At 37.5% G+C, this 17,919-nt stretch overlaps 1 protein-coding gene across 4 annotated transcripts in view; it reads right to left on the bottom strand.

Moving 5' to 3' along the window:
* TBCK (TBC1 domain containing kinase) overlaps nt 1-17,919 on the bottom strand; it is a 198,528-nt gene that overhangs the window by 163,796 nt on the left and 16,813 nt on the right. For 2 of the 4 annotated variants that reach the window (XM_074228748.1, XM_074228749.1), the window contains exon 3: nt 13,491-13,563. The exons of 1 other annotated variant lie outside the window; for it this stretch is intronic. In XM_074228748.1, the coding sequence (XP_074084849.1) occupies nt 13,491-13,563 (73 nt within the window). Of the gene's footprint in view, nt 1-13,490; nt 13,565-17,919 lie in introns of those variants that run through there. One more of the 4 variants, XM_074228750.1, reaches the window with a different exon arrangement.

Here is a 17,919-nt window from a genome sequence, read left to right as displayed (position 1 = left end):
TTTTTTTTAAACACATAGTGGGCATTAGGATTAGGCTAAGCTTTATTGATTAAAAAAAAAGCAAAACACTCCTTTCCTCAAGGAACTTTTATTGTTTTTGTTTGTTTTGCAAGGCATTGGGATTAGGTGACTTGGCCAAGGTCACATAGCTAGTAAGTATCAAGTGTCTGAGATCAGATGTGGACTCAAGTCCTCCTCCTGCCAAGGCTGGTAGTCTAGCCACTATGCCACCTAGTTGCCACAGGAATTAATATTCTAATTTATTTTTTCCCATTACACTGAATTATAGTTTTCAACATTCATCCTTTTTTTTACATTTTTTAATTTAATATTTATGTATTCTCATTTTGTATAAATAATGTTTTTCATACATTAATAAAATATTCTTGTTTAAGAGTAAACAATATACCCCTCACCCCCCAAAAATATAGACTCACTTGAGCGATAAAGTAAAGGGAAGAGAAAAAATTTAAATTTAAATTTAAAAAAATACTAGTAATAATTGTAGGTATGGCCAGGTGGCCCAGTGGATGGAGCACCAGCCCTGAAGCCAGGAGCACCTGAGCTCAAATCCAGCCCCGTGCACCCAACATTCACCCAGGAGTGTGACATGTAAGCCAAACCAACCACACTGCCCGGCAAAAAACCAAAAAAAAAAAAGAAAAAAAGACCCAAAATAAAATAAAAGAGTAATAATAGGGGCGGCCAGGTGAACAGAGCACTGGCCCTTGAGCCAGGTGCACCTGGGTCCAAATCTGACCTCAGACACCCAACGATCACCATGCTATGTGGCCCCAGGCAGGCCACCAAGTCCCATTTGCCCTGCACAGCGCCCCCCAATAATAATAATAAAAAATGTGCGTCAGTCTGTGTTTCAACACCAACAATTCTGTCGTGGGTGGATCACATTCTTTATGATAAGTTCATGACAAAAGTTACTTCCATATTTTTCCACTTTTGCCATTGCTGATCACAACTCCCTCCTTTTGTGTTTCTCCACTACCATGTACTATATTTTCTCTCTCTCCTTTCACTCTGACTCTGCTGTAGGGTAGCTGAGTGATGGAGCAGACAGATCCCTGGCCCTGGGGCCAAGAGGCCCCGAGCCTCCATACCACCCCTTAGGCCCAGCATCCACCTGGCACTATGGTCCCGGACAGGCCATCCAATCCCAGCCCCTTGCAAGAAGTAAAAAAGAAAATGTGTTACATCTGACCACTCTCCCCCCATGGTCCATTCTCTCCTCCATCATTCACATCCCCACCCCTTCACCCTGTCCCCCCACCTCTCCTTCTTACTCCAGATGTCCATACCCCATTGAGTATATATGCTGTTTCCTCTACTACCCACCTCTGATGAGAGTGAAGATTCCCTCATTCCCCTTGCTTTCCCCCCTTCCATATCATTGCAACAGCTCATTGTAATAAAGAAAAAGATTATTATATGAAATATCTTGGCCTATCCCCCCCCTCCTTTTTCTTTCTCCCATTACATTTTCCTTTTTTTTCTATTGACTCCATTTTTACACCATATTTTATCTTCAAATTCAGCTTTCGCCTGTGCTTCATCTATAAAAGCTCCTTCTACCTGCTCTGTTAATTGAGAAGGTTAATATGAGTATTATCAGTGTCATTTTTCTATACAGGAATACATGCAGTTCATCATTAAGTCCCTCATATTTTCCCCTTCTCCTCTAGTCTATGCTTCACCTGAGTCCTCCTGTATTGGAAGATCAAAACTTCTGTTCAGCTCTGGCCATTCCAACAGGAACATTTGAAATTCCCCTGGTTCACTGAAAGTCCATCTTTTTTCCTGGAAGAGGATATTCAGTTTTGCTGGGTAGTTGACTCTTGGTTGCATACTGAGCTCTTTTGCCTTCTGGTATATTATATTCCAAACCCTATGAGCTTTTAATGTAGTTTCTGCTAAGTCCTGTGACATCCTGATTGCATCCCCACGGTATTTGAATTGTATCCTTCTGGCTGCTTGTAATATTTTCTCTTTGACTTGGGATTTCTGGAACTTGGCTATAATATTCCTGGGGGTTGTTTTTTTGGATTTCTTTCTCGGGGGGATCGGTGGATTCTCTCCATTTCTATTTTGCCCTCTGCTTCTAGGATATTAGGACAATTTTCCTGTAGTAATTCTTTGAAAATGATGTCAAGGCTCTTCCAATAATCTTTAAATTATCCTTCCTAAATCTGTTTTCCTTATCAGTTGTTTTTTCAATGAGATGTTTCATATTTTCTTCTAATTTTTTCATTCTTTTGGTTTTGAAGTATTGAGTCCTGATTTCTCATAAATTCAGCAATCTCCCTGAGTTCTATTCTTTGTCTGAAGGATTTGTTTTCCTCAGAGAGCTTTCTTATCTCCTTTTCCATCTGGCCAATTCTGCTTTTTAAAGCATTCTTCTCAACAGCTATTTTCTTCAGCATATTTTTGGATTTCCTTGACTAAACTGCTGACTTCATTTTCATGTTTTTCCTGCATCTCTCTCATTTCTTTCCCCAGTTTTCCTTCTATCTCCCTCATTTGATTTTCAAAGTCTTTTTTGAGCTCTGTCATAGCCTGAGCCCAATTTCTGTTTTTCTTAGAGTCTTTAGATGAAGGAGCTTGTGCTTCCTCATCTTCAGACTGAATGTTTTGATCCTTCTTGGGCTCACAGGCAAAGTATTTCTCTATGGTGTTCCTCTTTTTTCTCTGTTTACTCATTTTCCCAGCCTGAGCCTTGTTTTGGGGTGCTACCTGAGCTTTTGGGACACTCCCACAAGGATCTCAGTGTGTGAGGCTCTGTCCTCCCTCCTGGTCTGTGAATGACCATAAGCGCCCCCCTCTGCCACGGGACTGAGTTGGGGCAGGCCCTGCTGTTCTATGGGGGGGCCTAGACTGGGATCAGGATCTGAATGTGGTCAGAACCCCAGTGTCCTGTTCCAGGGACAGAGGACAGAGCTTGGCAATCTCTCTCTGCTCCCTCCTTAAGCTCAGTGTGCTCATGCCCTGGGGGCTCCTGCTTACTGGGTTCTGCTTCCTGTTCCTGGATCTGGGCTGCCTTGGTCATGCTGCTAGCTGTGTGCCCTGAGGGCTGGGCTTCATGCGCTGCCTCTGGCAGAGGTCCCCCGCTGTTCCCCCAAGTTGTGCCCAATGCTCCCCGGGGCGTAGCTCAGGAAACTCCCCCACTGCTGTGAGCCATGGCTCCCAGCACACTGGGGCTGCCTCTGGGAGGCTGAAGTTCTTTCGCTGTGGCAGGCCACCCCTCTGGCGGGCCGCCCCTTCAACCCTGGGGAACAGAGCTTTTCTGCTCTTTTCCAGGATACCTTGAGTAGAATTGCCTCACTGAGTCCCTCTATGGGTTCTGCCTCTGGAAAATTTAGTTAGAGTCCTTAGTTTATAAGTTTTATGAGAGAGCGCCTTGGAGAAGATCCTCTCTTGTCGCCATCTTGGCTCTGACCCTCTTGTCCTTCCTCTCTGAAGAGGATCACAACATGGGGAGGTAATGCCATGACAAGTACAGGAACTGTATTTCAGTGAGGGGGTGCTGTGCTAAGTTCCCAGTCTCACTTTCTCCTACAAGGCATCTGGGTCCAGTGGCCAGAAATGATTCAGGATGACTCAAGATGGCCGTGGATGTGAGGCATCAGGGTTAAGTGATGGCTAGTAAGTAGCAAGTGTCCAAGGCTGGATTTGAACTCCCAATCCTCCTTACTTTAAGGCCAATGCTCTATCCACTGCACCACCTAACTGCCTCTCTACAAATATTTGGCCAAGAAACTCCAACTGCTCACTAGACATCTCAAACTGGATGCCCTGAAGATATACAAAACTGAACTCATCTTTCCCCAAAGTTATTCCTCCTTCTGAGTTTCCTTATTACTGATAAGAGTAAAGCTATTCTGACAGTTACCCAAGTCCATATCGTCCTCTATTCTCTTTCCCTCTTTATCCAGGTCATCCTTCCCTGAGCATCTAAAGTGATCTTCTGGAAAATATAGGTGAAATCGTGACTCTCCTCCTATTTATAAGATCCAGTGGCAGGATCAAAGTCTATTTGGCAATCAAAGTCCTTCACACCCTGGCCCACTCTTCTTGTTCTCTGTCATCTACTTTGTAATCCTTGCTATTTGTTCTTCTGTTACTTCTTCCAAAAGACACTCCAGGGACAGTTAAGTGGTGTAGTGGATAGAGCCCTGGTCCTGGACTCAGGAGGACCTGAGTGGTCTCAGACTCTTAATAATTATTTAGCTATATGACCTTTGGCAAGTCATTTCACCCCATTGCCTTGGCAAAAAAAAAAAGACACTCCATCTCCTGCACATTTTAACTACTCACCCATGCCTGGAACATTTTTCTTACTCATTTCTACCTCATGGTTTATTTTGCTTCCTTCAGGTCCCATAAATCACATCTTCTACAAGAAGTCTGTTCTGATCCCCCTTATTGCTAGTTCCTTTTCTATATTGATAGTCTCCAATATATCTTGTATATGTCCTGTTTGTAAATAATTATTTGCATGCTGTTTCCTGCATTAAACTGAACAAGTTTTAGTTGCCTTTCTTTTGTATTCCCAGTGCTTAGCATAATGACTAACAAAAATTATGCATTAATTAAATACTTGACTGACTTGAATGATAATTTCACCTTTAAAAGAGTGGAGGAATTGGTGTGGGATTTTAGCTCTTCTGGACTTGGTTCAACTCTGGGAAAAAGAAATTGGTTTCTGAGATCCAAGTGATGATAATCTTTTGGAAGGCTCATCACTTCCTGTTTTAATTTTTCATAGAGAAAAAGAACAGAGGACATAGTTTTAGCCAGTGACTCCATTTTGGGGAGAGTAGATTTCAAAGAATTCAAAGAAAACAGGGTTAGGGAAGGGAAGGGAAATCAGGGCAGGCAAGAAAAGAAGCTTTCAAGATAAAATTCTAAAGACATAAAGTGAAACATGTCCAATAAGGAAGAAAAGAAAGAGATTAATATGGCTATCCAAAGAACTCATCAATCATCTTGTATTTAAAAAGAACACATGCAGAGATGGAAGCAAGGATAGCTAAGAAGTAAAGAGGAGGAATTCAAAAGTACAGCATGAATGATGGCAAGTTCAAAGAACAGAAAGATTCAGGAATGGTGATTAACTACAACCCCAGAGAATTCATGATGAAACAGAGTACCTTCATCTGATCTTTGAGGCAACAACACAATCTATCATCGTTGTTTTGTTTGGGGAAGATGCTCAATGAAAGAATTTGTTTTGTTTGACTATATATGTTTGTAATGGGTTCTATTTTTCTTGTTTTCTCAAGGTGTGGGAAGCGTTGAGGGAGATAGTTTTGATCTAAAAAAAATTGATTTAAAAAAAATAGAGTGTGAAAACAATGCACAGCCTAATTCAACTACACTGTATTATATATAAGACAAGGCAAAAAGGGCCTTCCCACCATCCCTCATCAACTGTAGGCAAGGGAATCTAGAAGGATGGGTGGGGGGAAGAGGGAGGGAGGGAGGGAGGGAGGGAGGGAGGGAGAGAGAGAGAGAGAGAGAGAGAGAGAGAGAGAGAGAGAGAGACAGAAAGGAAGAGAGAAGGAAGAGGAAGAAGGAAGAAGAAAGGAGAAGGAGGAGAAGGAGGAGAAGAAGGAGGAGGAGAAGGAGAAGGAGAAGAAGAAGGAGAAGGAGAAGAAGGAGAAGAAGAAGAAGAAGAAAAGAGAAAGGAAGTTCAGAACAAATTTCCACATTAGCCATATCCAAAAATTGATTTTTTTTTACTCTATATTATTAATCTATCATCTTTTTGTCATGAAGTAGGGCAGTGTTCTTTATCCGTAATAAAATTTTCTACAGAATCAAAGTTGATCAGTGATGTCAATCCCAAAACCAGGTACATGACTTAGAATATCACAATAGAATATTACAATTAATATTATGAATGTACTACTGCATTCTTATTTATTTTGCTAAACATATCTGAATTACATTTTAATCTAAATTGGTCGCTAGCAACTACAAGTCTGACACCTCTGTTTCAGTCTAGTATTTTAAAATTTTTCCAAATTGCTCAGTTATACAATAGTGATGCTGAAATATAAATTGTTCTATTGATTCTTCTCATTTCACTTTGCATCTGATTAAAAACTGATTAAATGAGCATAACCAAATAGTAGTCACTGGAAAATGTACTTGATCCTTAACCCTGTGCCCTTTAACATTTAAAAAGAATAGCAAGTTGGACATAATAGACTAACAGTTCCATGCACAATTATCTGTTTTTATGTAATGAAAATGCTTGTTTTATTCCATAAATGCAAAATAAAATTTTAAAAAAGTATCAGTAACTTAGGTAAAAGCAAATATAGAATGTTTTGTAAGACTTTTGAGAAGACAGTGCCAAGAAGGGTTATGGATAACACACTGGATGCAAAGTGATACAACAGTAGAATAAAGATTTTTGTATTTTTTCAACCATTATCCACCATTTTCTTTGTAGATGATGACTATATAAACTGAGCTATGCAACTTTAACAATATTAGCCAAGAAATAAAATAACATGCAGATGTTCAAATGCTAACCACTGTGATTAAAGACATTTATATTAAAATTCAATTTAATACATCTAAAAACAAGACTATATATTTATAACTATATAGATTTATCTATAGATATAGATACATTTAAAATAAACACTTTTAAAAAAATATGTCACTCCTCCTCTGTCCCTCCATCTCACTTATGTAAAGCAAGGGCAACTTCTGTTTCTCCTAATTGCCAAAACCAAATAAGCAACTATTTATTAAGAAAAGCAGCTCTGGGAAATATTTAAACAAATTACAACAAACTATCACCAAAACATATCTTGTTTAAAAAATAAACCTCTGGCAAATATCAAAAAGGAATTTCTAGATTACTATAATATGCAGAAAAATAGAATTCATACCATGCAATGAGATAGAAATGTTCAATGGTTAAACTGTATTGTTGTTTCTACTTTAAATGAAACTGGTAAAATGCAAAGAAGAAAAAGAGATCTTTATTACAGAAATTCTAAGTTTACTTTAGTATACAGTCCTAATTTGAACTAAAGAACACCTGGGACCTTCAAAAACATGAGGCAGAAAAGCTCTGCTTCTACCAATTATTTTCCTGAAATTTAAATTCTATGATCAGACTATCTTTTTCAAACAATTGAAACCTGTAGCTGTTTAGCCATTGGACTGGATTTATTCCAAAAGGGTCGAAAAGATTTTTTGGGGGGATTCTAATTTGGTGAGTAGGCAATCATTTAATAAGGGCAAATAAAACTTACTCATCTAAGTCAGTTGGATCATGTTTTCCATCAAGCTAGTAAACAGCTGCAGATGTCATCTGCTTCTCATCAAAGTCTCCATGTATAACACACTATACTCCTGCAAAGCTGATGTTTCTGTTAAATTTTCAAAACCAGAACTCGAGAAATATACGATAACTATGTTTTATTAAAGAAAGATACATCCCTGTACTCTCCCCCCGCCTTGAAAAACTGAAGGCCAATCCAAAAGCTCTAAGTGCCAAAAGTCTGCTGAATGTCTATGTGCTATATTTGATGTCTTTTTTATGAATTTGAGAAAAAACATGAGCCTAGAGTGAAAGGAACACAAGGAGGATGATTTCAGAGTAGCATAGGGATATAAAAACACACAATTCCTCCTGCTCCCATGAATAGGCATGATTAGGGTTGCTTAATATTCTCTGGAAAATATTTTAGAAGAAATCTTGAGATATATATTGTACCACCAATATTTATCCCCTTTTCAATACCTTGAATCTAGCATCAGTTAGAAGCAGATTCTCAAGTGCTGAATCTAAGAACGTTTCAAGCAAAGTACCCAAAGCTCTGGGTTTCCTTCTTTTTTGAGACCTGTCAGTTCAAGGAGCTTTCTTTAAATCTACATTTCTCAATTTGCAGTCAGATTCATTTTATTCATGTTATTCATTTTGCAAAACTGGAGGTGGAACTTGGCAATACTGAACCCTGGCACAGGTAGCCTGCAGAAGCCAATGGAAAGCGGTGCAACTCTCCACCCAAGCCAGCTCCCTCCAATTCCATTCCGTTAGGCTGCACCATATGAGGTGATCAGTGGGCAATTATATGCTTTCTAGCAGCTAGGCAGATAATTTGTACAAAAAACAGAGATGATTCTTCTTTCATACAGTTCGACTGCAATTTGATTTGTTAGTATTTTTAGATCACAGCTGCACTGATTGCTATTTAGCATAGAACACTAGGATGGAAACATGTAGAGAATCCCTAGATTCTACTGGGCTCTAAAATCACATAAAAGTTTTATTTGCAATATACTATTATCTCCACTTATTAAAATGTACAATGATAAAATAAAGTAGCTTAGTTGATTGCTGTATCTGCCATGAAATGAGTAACATCAAGCTAAAAGAATGATGCTGTTTTTTATGGGAGAGTGCAGAATGGGGAGTCAGGATAAAATCATACTTTCATTATATCCTTCACAAGGTTAATGTGAACAAAATCCATTCAAAGTCTGAAATACGATGAAATTGTAGACTTATTGCTAATATTCTACCTACTAAAGGCAAGAGTCAAGGCAGCAGAGCCTAAGCCAGGCTTGGCATCAGCAGACATGGAGACCAGCCCTGACACCTGTTAATGGTGGGACCCTGGGAAAGTCACTTAACTACTCACTTAATTTCCATCTGCCTCAATTTCCTTAACTGCAAAATGGGGGAAATAACAGCATCTCTATTTTAGAGTTGCTGTGGGAATCAAATGAGATATCTGTAAATAGCTGTGCACAGTGACTGGCACCCAGTAGGCACTTCAAAAATGCTTATTCCCTTCTCCTTCCTAAATAACATCAGCCTTAAAGGCTGTCTCCAATGAGTCTAACCAGACTGATTAAACAGCTGGCAGCCTGTAGTTCTGCAACACTATGGACAGATGGACGGTCCAAAATCATAAGTCTCAAATTGCACCCCTAACTTAATCGGAGATTTCCTGTTGATTTTATATCAGCCTTTCATACAGGTGCAGAGGACTTACACTTTTGGCAGGCTTGGAAAGGACTGATTTATACACCGTAAGGGTAGTTTCTCACTTTTCCATAAACAAGTTACGGAATTAATTACAGTAATATGTACACCAACTCTGCTATTGGAGATGAATGCAATCTAAATTTGTGGAAAAAGTGAAATAATTTTCAACAAAGTAAACTTAGATGAATAACCAGATAACATAATCTCCAACTGGTCCTATCAAAATCACTTCTTCCCACTAATGAAACACTCCCAACAGACCAGGTATTAAGGGTTGGGTCCGACTATATTTTGAGAAGTACAAGGAAAATATTGTCTCATGCTACTTTATACCATGTCTAATCCCTAATACCATGATATCTCAATTAATGGACCTTCTGGGAACAGGTTTCTTAATGATAAAGTTGAGCAATTAAAAAAAGGAAAAAAAAGAAAAGATGGGGAGGAAGATGCAACTCTCGACTTTCTAATATGCAATGTGAACTTATATCAAATGGTTCAGTGGCAAAATTGCCACTAACCTGTACAATTTTGCCTGGCAAAAATACCTCTATGCACTTTCTAATATTTGTGCATAGCTAAAGGGGACAGGACAGAACCAAAGCAAAACTGACAATGTGTCAAGTTTGTCCTTCAAGGCAGGAACAATTTCATTTCTGTCTTCATGCCCTATCCCTAGTCTCTAGTTCACGTTTCCCTTCAACAAACATTCAAGTCAATAAATATTTATCAAGAATCCATTGCATACTGGAAATGAGAAGAGACAAATGGAAAAGTTCTTTGAAATGGGGATGGACACAAAAAGAAAATGTGGTTAAGTACCAAGTATGGGAGGCACTGTGTGCTTGGTTGCAGAAATAAGACAGAAAACTGTTCTGTATCCTCAAGAAATGCAAATTATTTGGGGGGAGAAGATTAGGATCTTCCAACTCAGGACTTTCTGGCCCATATGAATGCAATAGAATCAAAAAATTCCCCTCCCCCACCTGTGCAAAGAAAGAAGGGCAGTGCACTGTCTCAGTGCTTAGTACATAAAAAGGTTTTAACAAGTGTATATTGCTTCACTACTTTTTCATGACTAAGTTCTTTTGGGGGGCTCTTTCTAAGGTTTTGTTATTGTAGGCATCACATATATTTTTTTTCTTTTATTAAAAATTTTATTTGAGTTTTACAATTTTTCCCCCAATCTTACTTCCCTCAACCACCCCCACCCCGCACGGAAAGCAATCTGTTAGTCTTTACTTTGTTTCCATGTTGTACATTGATCCAAATAGAGTGTGATGAGAGAGAAATCCTATCCTTAAGGAAGAAACAAAAAGTATAAGAGATAACAAGATCAGACAATAAGATATCAGTTTTTTTTTCTAAATTAAAGTGAATAGTCCTTGAACTTTGTTCAAACTCCATGGCTCATTATCTGGATACAGATGGTACTCTCCATTGCAGAGAGCCCCAAATTGTCCCTGATTGTTGCACTGATGGAATGAGTGAGTCCATCAAGGTTGATCATTGCCCCCATGTTGCTGTTAGGGTGTACAGTGTTTTTCTGGTTCTGCTCATCTCACTCAGCATCAGTTCATGCAAATCCCTCCAGGCTTCCCTGAATTCCCATCCCTTCTGGTTTCTAATAGAACAATAGTGTTCCATGACATACATATACCACAGTTTGCTAAGCCATTCCCCAATTGAAGGACATTTACTTGATTTCCATTTTTTTGCCACCACAAACAGGGCTGCTATGAATATTTTTGTATAAGTGATGTTTTTACCCTTTTTCATCATCTCTTCAGGGTACAGACCCAGTAGTGGTATTGCTGGATTAAAGGATATGCTCATTTTTGTTACCCTTTGGGTGTAGTTTCAAATTTCTCTCCATAAAGGTTGGATGAGTTCACAGCTCCACCAACAGTGTAATAGTGTCCCAGATTTCCCACAACTCTTCCAACAATGATCATTATACTTTCTGGTCATATTGGCCAGTCTGAGAGGTGTGAGGTGGTACCTCAGAGAAGCTTTAGTTTGCATTTCTCTAATAATTAATAATTTAGAGCAATTTTTCAAATGGCTATGGATTGCTTTGATCTCCTCATCTGTAAATTGCCTTTGCATATCCTTTGACCATTTGTCAATTGGGGAATGGCTTTTTTTCCCCTTTAAATATGACTCAGTTTTCTGTATATTTTAGAAATGAATCCTTTGTTAGAATCATTAGTTGTAAAGATTGTTTCCCAATTAACTACATTTCTTTTGATCTTGGTTACAGCGGATTTATCTGACATCACATATATTGTTGTCGAGGTTCTGATTATTGCCTACTTCATCAGTTTATAAATCTTCCAAAGCTTCTCTAAATTCATAGCACTCATTACAGCACATTAATATTCTTTTATATTTATGAGACACAATTTGTTTAGTCTTTCCTCAACTGTCAGGCATCTATTTTGTTTCTACCTCTTGGATATCATAAAAGTGCAGCTATTAATACTTTTATATAAAATAGAAAATTTTTTTTGTCTTTGACCTTCTTTGAGTCTGTGCATAACAACAAGATCAAAAAGAAGAGACAATTTGGTACCTATTTTAGCTATAATTCAAAATTAATTTCTAGAATGATTAGACTAATTCATAGCTCCTCCAAAAATATTAGACAAAATTCAAAATTGCTTTCCAAAATGCTAAGATTAATCCATAGCTCCTCCAAGAACGTATCAGCATGCCTGTCTCTCTGTGGCCCTTTTAATATTAACCATGTCCATCTTTTCATCTCTGTCCATTGTGAGGCATGGAGTGAAATCTCAGAGTTAAGATACACCCTTACCCAATTTCTCATTATGAGTTCCACAAAGACAATGGGACTACCTTCTTTCCCTCTGCTCCAAGGTTCGAGGATATATATTACTTCATTTTGTATATATGATGCCTAGTTATATATTTAGGAGTCTTGGGGCAGAGGAGGAGGTGCTCTTGTTCTGACAGTACTCCTAACTTCAGTGCTGTACAATTTAATGTGATACATATTTGGGCACATTAAGTGAGCATGCACCACTTTTTATATGTGACTCATCACTAGGAATGAGCTATAGCTTACTTACACACCCATACTATATCTGTCCATAATATATCAAATGAAGAGTTGTAGCCTCAAGCCCTAAAAAATAATATATGGCAAAAGACACAGGATTAATAGTTTAAAAAAAAACTATAAATGAATATTTACCATCTAACTATCCTTTATTCAATTTCCGAAGATGCTATATAGGATAGGGCCAAACATAGCTCCTTGATGCACTCCACTCTTTTAAAATTGACATTAAATAATTAATTAATGCCTCTTTGGGATCTAATACTGATCTAGCCTGAATCTCAATTGCTTGAGAGTCAAATCCTTTGCTAAACTCCACTATATCTACTGCATTCCCTTTACGTAGTAACCTAGTAAACACACACAAAAAAGTTTGTGGTCTGACCTGTACTTTGTTGAATCCACACTGACTTCTGTGAATACCTCATCCCTTTCTAAATGTTCACTAACCAACCTTCTATTAATATCATCCAGAATTTTACCAGGAAGTGAAATCCAATTCAATGGCCTGCAGTGCCCAGATTCCATTTTTTCCCCCATTAAAAAAAGAGGGCATTTGCCTTTCTGCAATTTTGTGATACCTCTCCTTTTCTCCATGATCAAAGAAAATAAATCTGCCATATTCCCAGGACATGAGCCCTTTTAATTCTTCAAGAGAAGCAAGACTAGCTCCTACCATCATTCTATTTAATCTATCCTATCAACTCCCTATTAGTCATTTTTTGACCTACCATGATCCAAAAAAGTCTTCTCTTTAACAGAGGAAACAGAAGCAAAGTAAGAGTTGAGTTATTTGTTCTGACTTCTTTTGGCTAGTTGTTAAAAAAAATAAAAAATATCTTTTGTCCTTAACTTTCTCCACCAGTGCTTCCAGGTCCCTAGTACCCTGACACCATTGTTGACACTTTTCCTGGGGAGTAGTGAATACTGGATCTGTTGTCAGGAAGACCTGAATTCAAATTCTGCCTCAGAGATTTCCTGGCTTCAGGACTCTGGCCAAGTCTTTAACCTCTCATCTTGGTTCATAGATAATTCTGAATAAAATTTCAAGCATATTGTTGTGTTCTCTCTCTCTCAAACCCTTAAAATGCCTAGCCCCATAGAGACTTCACATTTTCAAATATATCCTTCTAAAAACTCATTTGTTTAGCAGTTTGAACATGCCTCAGTGCCATTTCCTGAACCCTAGACAATGTTAATACTGAACATCTATATAGTCTGTGAACTAAATTTCCTAAAATTTAAAAAAAAATGTCCTTGGATTTTGTAATTAAGCAATTAAAAAAATCAAACACTGCAGTCTTCACTTAAAAGGTTTTTTTCCTTTGCCAGTTTTGACCCTTTTCTCCTCCTAATTGCCCTGATATTACACAGTACCTCGCAGGTTTCCTCTCTCGGAGTAAATCTTCCAGGCTCCTTTCACAGTGCTCAGCTACCACCACCAGTCTCTCTGATTAAAGCAAAACAAAATGTAATGTTACATTTTGTCAACACAACATCTCATTAGTCAAGGAATAAACCACACAAAGAGGCCATAAGCATTCTATGTTAATCAGTATATTTACTTTTTTCCAAAAGCTTATAGCTTTCTACATGAATTTTTGAAAATAAATTCATTTTAATAATAATAGGGTAAATGTTAAATTGCACAAAACATAAAGGCAGGAAATTGAATTATTTGATGCTCCTGAATTGATCAGATGAAAAGAATAGGGCTTAATATACCAAAACATTATCCTATTTGGTATAAAAATACTGGACTTTCTATTTTGGGTTTTTTTTTTAGGTTTTTGCAAGGCAAATGGGGTTCAGTGACTTGCCCAAGGCCACACAACTAGGTAATTATTCAGTGGCTGAGGCTGGATTTGAACTCAGGTACTCCTGACTCCAAGGCCAGTGCTCTATCCACTGCACCACCAAGCCGCCCCAAAATACTGGACTTTCAACAATAAAATTAATCTTACATTCTGTACATGCTTGTTTTCAAAGCAAGTTTTCTTTTCCAAGGGTCATCATTCAAGATAGTGAGTTTCTTTGGACTGAGAAACACTTCCAGTCTAGTGGCAGGATTCTATCTGGTCACACTGATATTTATCTAACTTGCCTCATGGTTGGAAATAGCTTCAATCTCAGGTGAAATAAATTATTCATGCAAGCATACTTAAGTGGTTTCTAGTTATTCTATAAGAATGATTGTAAGGTAACACTGCAAAACACCATTTCCCCCTGTTTTCTTGCTCCCACCTTCAATTCATTAGAATCTAGAAAACAATTATATATTTAAGAAATCATTCCTGAAGATGAGGTTGAAAGCAATTTGCAAGATTCAAGGACTTCTACATCTAAGAAATATTCTTATGCCTTTAATTTTGTTGCTGCTCAGTCATTTATATGTGTCTGACTCTTCATGATCCTAGGATTTATGTGGGTAGATTAAAGTTGTCCATGAGGTTTTCATGGCAAAGATAATGAAGTGGCCATTTCCTTCTCCAGTGGAGTAAGGCAAACCAAGATTAAGTGATTTGCCCAGGGTCACATAGCTGGTAAGTGTCTGAGGCTGGGTTTGAACTCAGGTTGTCCTGAATCCAGGCCTAGTGCTCTATCTACTAAGCCACCAACTGCTTCACACCCTAAGCCTATATAGATTGGACAGATTTCTAAAGATTCATGGAATAGTAGAGAATACAAGGGCTTTATGTGTTATTGAGCATGGGAGTTGGGAAGAACTGAACATGACTAAAAAATGGAACAACAAGAACAAGACTACTGATGACCCTTGGTGATGAGAATGAGAAAGAAGATCAGAGAAATTGGTGAAATCCAGTATTGAATAACAAACATAAACAAGTAATATAACACAATCATTGCCAAGGAAATCACAATCACTGATGAAAAGTAAAAAATGTGCAGAATTCAGAGAAAAGAGGAAAAAAATTCAACTTGTAACTGAAAGGAAAGGTTAAGGCAAAAAATATATAATTCAAGATGACTATGAAGTACAAGGCAGAAAGAATATTAAACTGAACATCAGAGAGGGGCAGTCAAGATGGTGGAGTAAAGACAGGAATTCACCCAAGCTCTTCCAAATTTCTCTCAAAATAACTTTAAATAATGCCTGAAAAGAAATTCTGGATTGGCAGGATCCATAAAAGGCTAGGGGCAACAATTTTCTAACTCAAGAAAACTTTCAAGATTGGCCAGCTGGATTTCTCACACCAGGTGAGAGTGGAGCACCAACCAGTGCAGACCCATTCAGTGCAAACTAGTCCCAAGAATCTGAGAACTGGCTTGGAAGCAACTAAAGAAGTACAACCAGAACTGAGTGGAAAATTTAACTTTCAAATAAAAGACTAAAAAGAAGCATAAAAAGATAAACAAGAAAGGGAAATCATAAGGGAGTCAATAAGATTAGATGTTTGCATTTATACATGGGAAGACTAAGAACTTTTCCATTATTAGGACAGGTAAAAGAAGTATACATAGCCGAAAGGCAAAGTGTGTGAGTTGAATATGATGAGGATGAGATTAAAAAACAAATTAAATTAAGGGATAAGAAAGAAGAAAGCACTGGGGGGGGGGGGGGAGAAGGAAAAGGAGGAGATAGAATAGAATAAATTACCTCAATATAAAAGAAGTACAAAAGAGCTTTTATAGTGAAAGGGAAGAAGATGGAGAAGGTGGAGAATGCTTGATCCTTACTCTCATTAGAATTGGCTCAAAGAGGGTACTCAGCTAGGTACAGAAATCTATGCTACTCTACAGGAATGTAGGAAAGGAAGGGGGATAAAAGGGCTGATGGGAGTTGTGCTGACTGAAAAGAGGGCACTTCTCTGAGAAAGGTTTCAGTTGTCAACTACATAGAGAACTGAATCAAATTTATAAAAATAATAGCCATTATGCAATTGATAAATGGTCAAAATATATGAATAGGCTTTCAGAAGAAGCAAACTATCAATAACCTTTTTAAAAAGGCACTATTGACTGAAAAATGCATATTAAAAAAATTCTGAATTACCACCTCACATCTTAAAGATTGGTTAATATGACAGAAAAGGAAAATGACAAATATTAGTGATGATCTAGGAAAATGGAGACACTAACATGAAGTTGGTAGAGTTGTGAACTGATTCAGCTCCTCTGGTTTGGTTTGGTTTTTTACACTTTATTTTATTTTCCCCCACTTACATGTAAAAACAAGTTTTAATATTCAATTTTAAACTTTGAATTCTGAATTCTCTCCCTTCTTCCCACCCCATTATCACTCATTGAGAAAGCAAATTATTTATATAGGTTAAAAATGTATAGTAAAGGGGCGGCTAGGTGGCGTAGTGGATAAAGCACCAGCCCTGGAGTCAGGAGTACCTGGGTTCAAATCCAGTCTCAGACACTTAATAATTACCTAGCTGTGTGACCTTGGGCAAGTCACTTAACCCCATTTGCCCTGCAAAATCCAAAAAATAAATAAATAATAAATAATGTATAGTAAAGCAAACCATTATCTTAATAGTCATGTTATAAAAATAAACATATCCCTCCCTCCAAAAAAAGAGAAATCTCAAGAAAAATAAAATTTAAAAAAGTATGCTTCAATCTGTAATCAGACTTTAATAGTTCTTTCTTTGGGGATAGATAGAACACTTTATTAGAAGTCTTTCAGAGCTGTCTTAGATCACAGCATTGCTGAGAAAAATCATTCACAGTGATTCAACTAAAAAACAATACCACTACTAGCTCTGTATCCCAGAGATAAAAACAAGGAAAAGTACCTTTATATACAAAAATATTTATTTGCAGTTATCTTCTAGTGACAAAGAATTGGAAATTGAGGGGATGCCGATCAACTGGGAAATGAACAAGTTGTGGTATATGATCATAATGGAACACTACTGTGCTTTAAGAAATTATGAGCAAGATAGACGCTCTCAGAAAAACCAAGGTGAAATGAGCAGAACCAGGAGAACATTATACATAGTACCATAATGATCAAGTGTGAATGACTCAGCTATTCTCAGCAATACAATGATCTAAGCCAACTCTGAAGGACTTATGAGGAAAATGCTACCCATCTCCAGAGAAAGAACTGATGGAATCTGAATACTGATCATAACATGCTTTAAACTTTTTTTCTTTCATGGTTTTAGTGGGGGGGTGTCCTATGTTTTATTTCACAACATGATTAAGACAGAAACGTTTTGCAAGGCTACACATTATAATTGATAATTTTCAATTTCAATGAGGGAGGATAGAGAGAATTTGAACTCAAAATTTAAAAAAAAGTTAAAAAATTATTTTTACATATAATTGGAGAAAATAAAAATATTAACTAAATATATATTTTAAAAAGATGAAAATAGGCACTGCACAGTTCATATGATGAAGAAAGAATTAAACATACTAGCCATATGTAGATAGAACCACTAGTTCAGACCTTTATTATTCCTTATCAAGACTAATCCAATAACTTCCTAATTGGTTTCCTTGCCTAAAATTTCTCCTTCTTCCCCCTCTACATTCTACAAAGTTGACAAGTCAATACCCCTAAACCATAATCTATTTAGGTCCCTCCCATGTCAAAAGGCTCTCCATACAATGTATGGGATATATATTTATATTATTATACTCATTGAACATTATAGAATAGTTTTCCTCCACCAAAAAAAAAAGTTCAGCTTTGTCTTTGTATCCCAAATGACCGGAAAGGAAGCAAACAAGAACCTCAATGAGGTTAATAGTGAAAACAGCTTTACAAACATGATCTCTTTTGGTCCTCACACACTCCTAGGAGGATGATTAATAATAATAATAA

Source organism: Macrotis lagotis, chromosome 3, assembly GCF_037893015.1.
Source record: "Macrotis lagotis isolate mMagLag1 chromosome 3, bilby.v1.9.chrom.fasta, whole genome shotgun sequence".
Classification (NCBI taxonomy): Eukaryota; Metazoa; Chordata; class Mammalia; order Peramelemorphia; family Peramelidae; genus Macrotis; species Macrotis lagotis.
The sequence above is the reverse complement of the archived record's forward strand: the minus strand, read 5'-3'. Positions and strand labels throughout refer to the sequence as shown.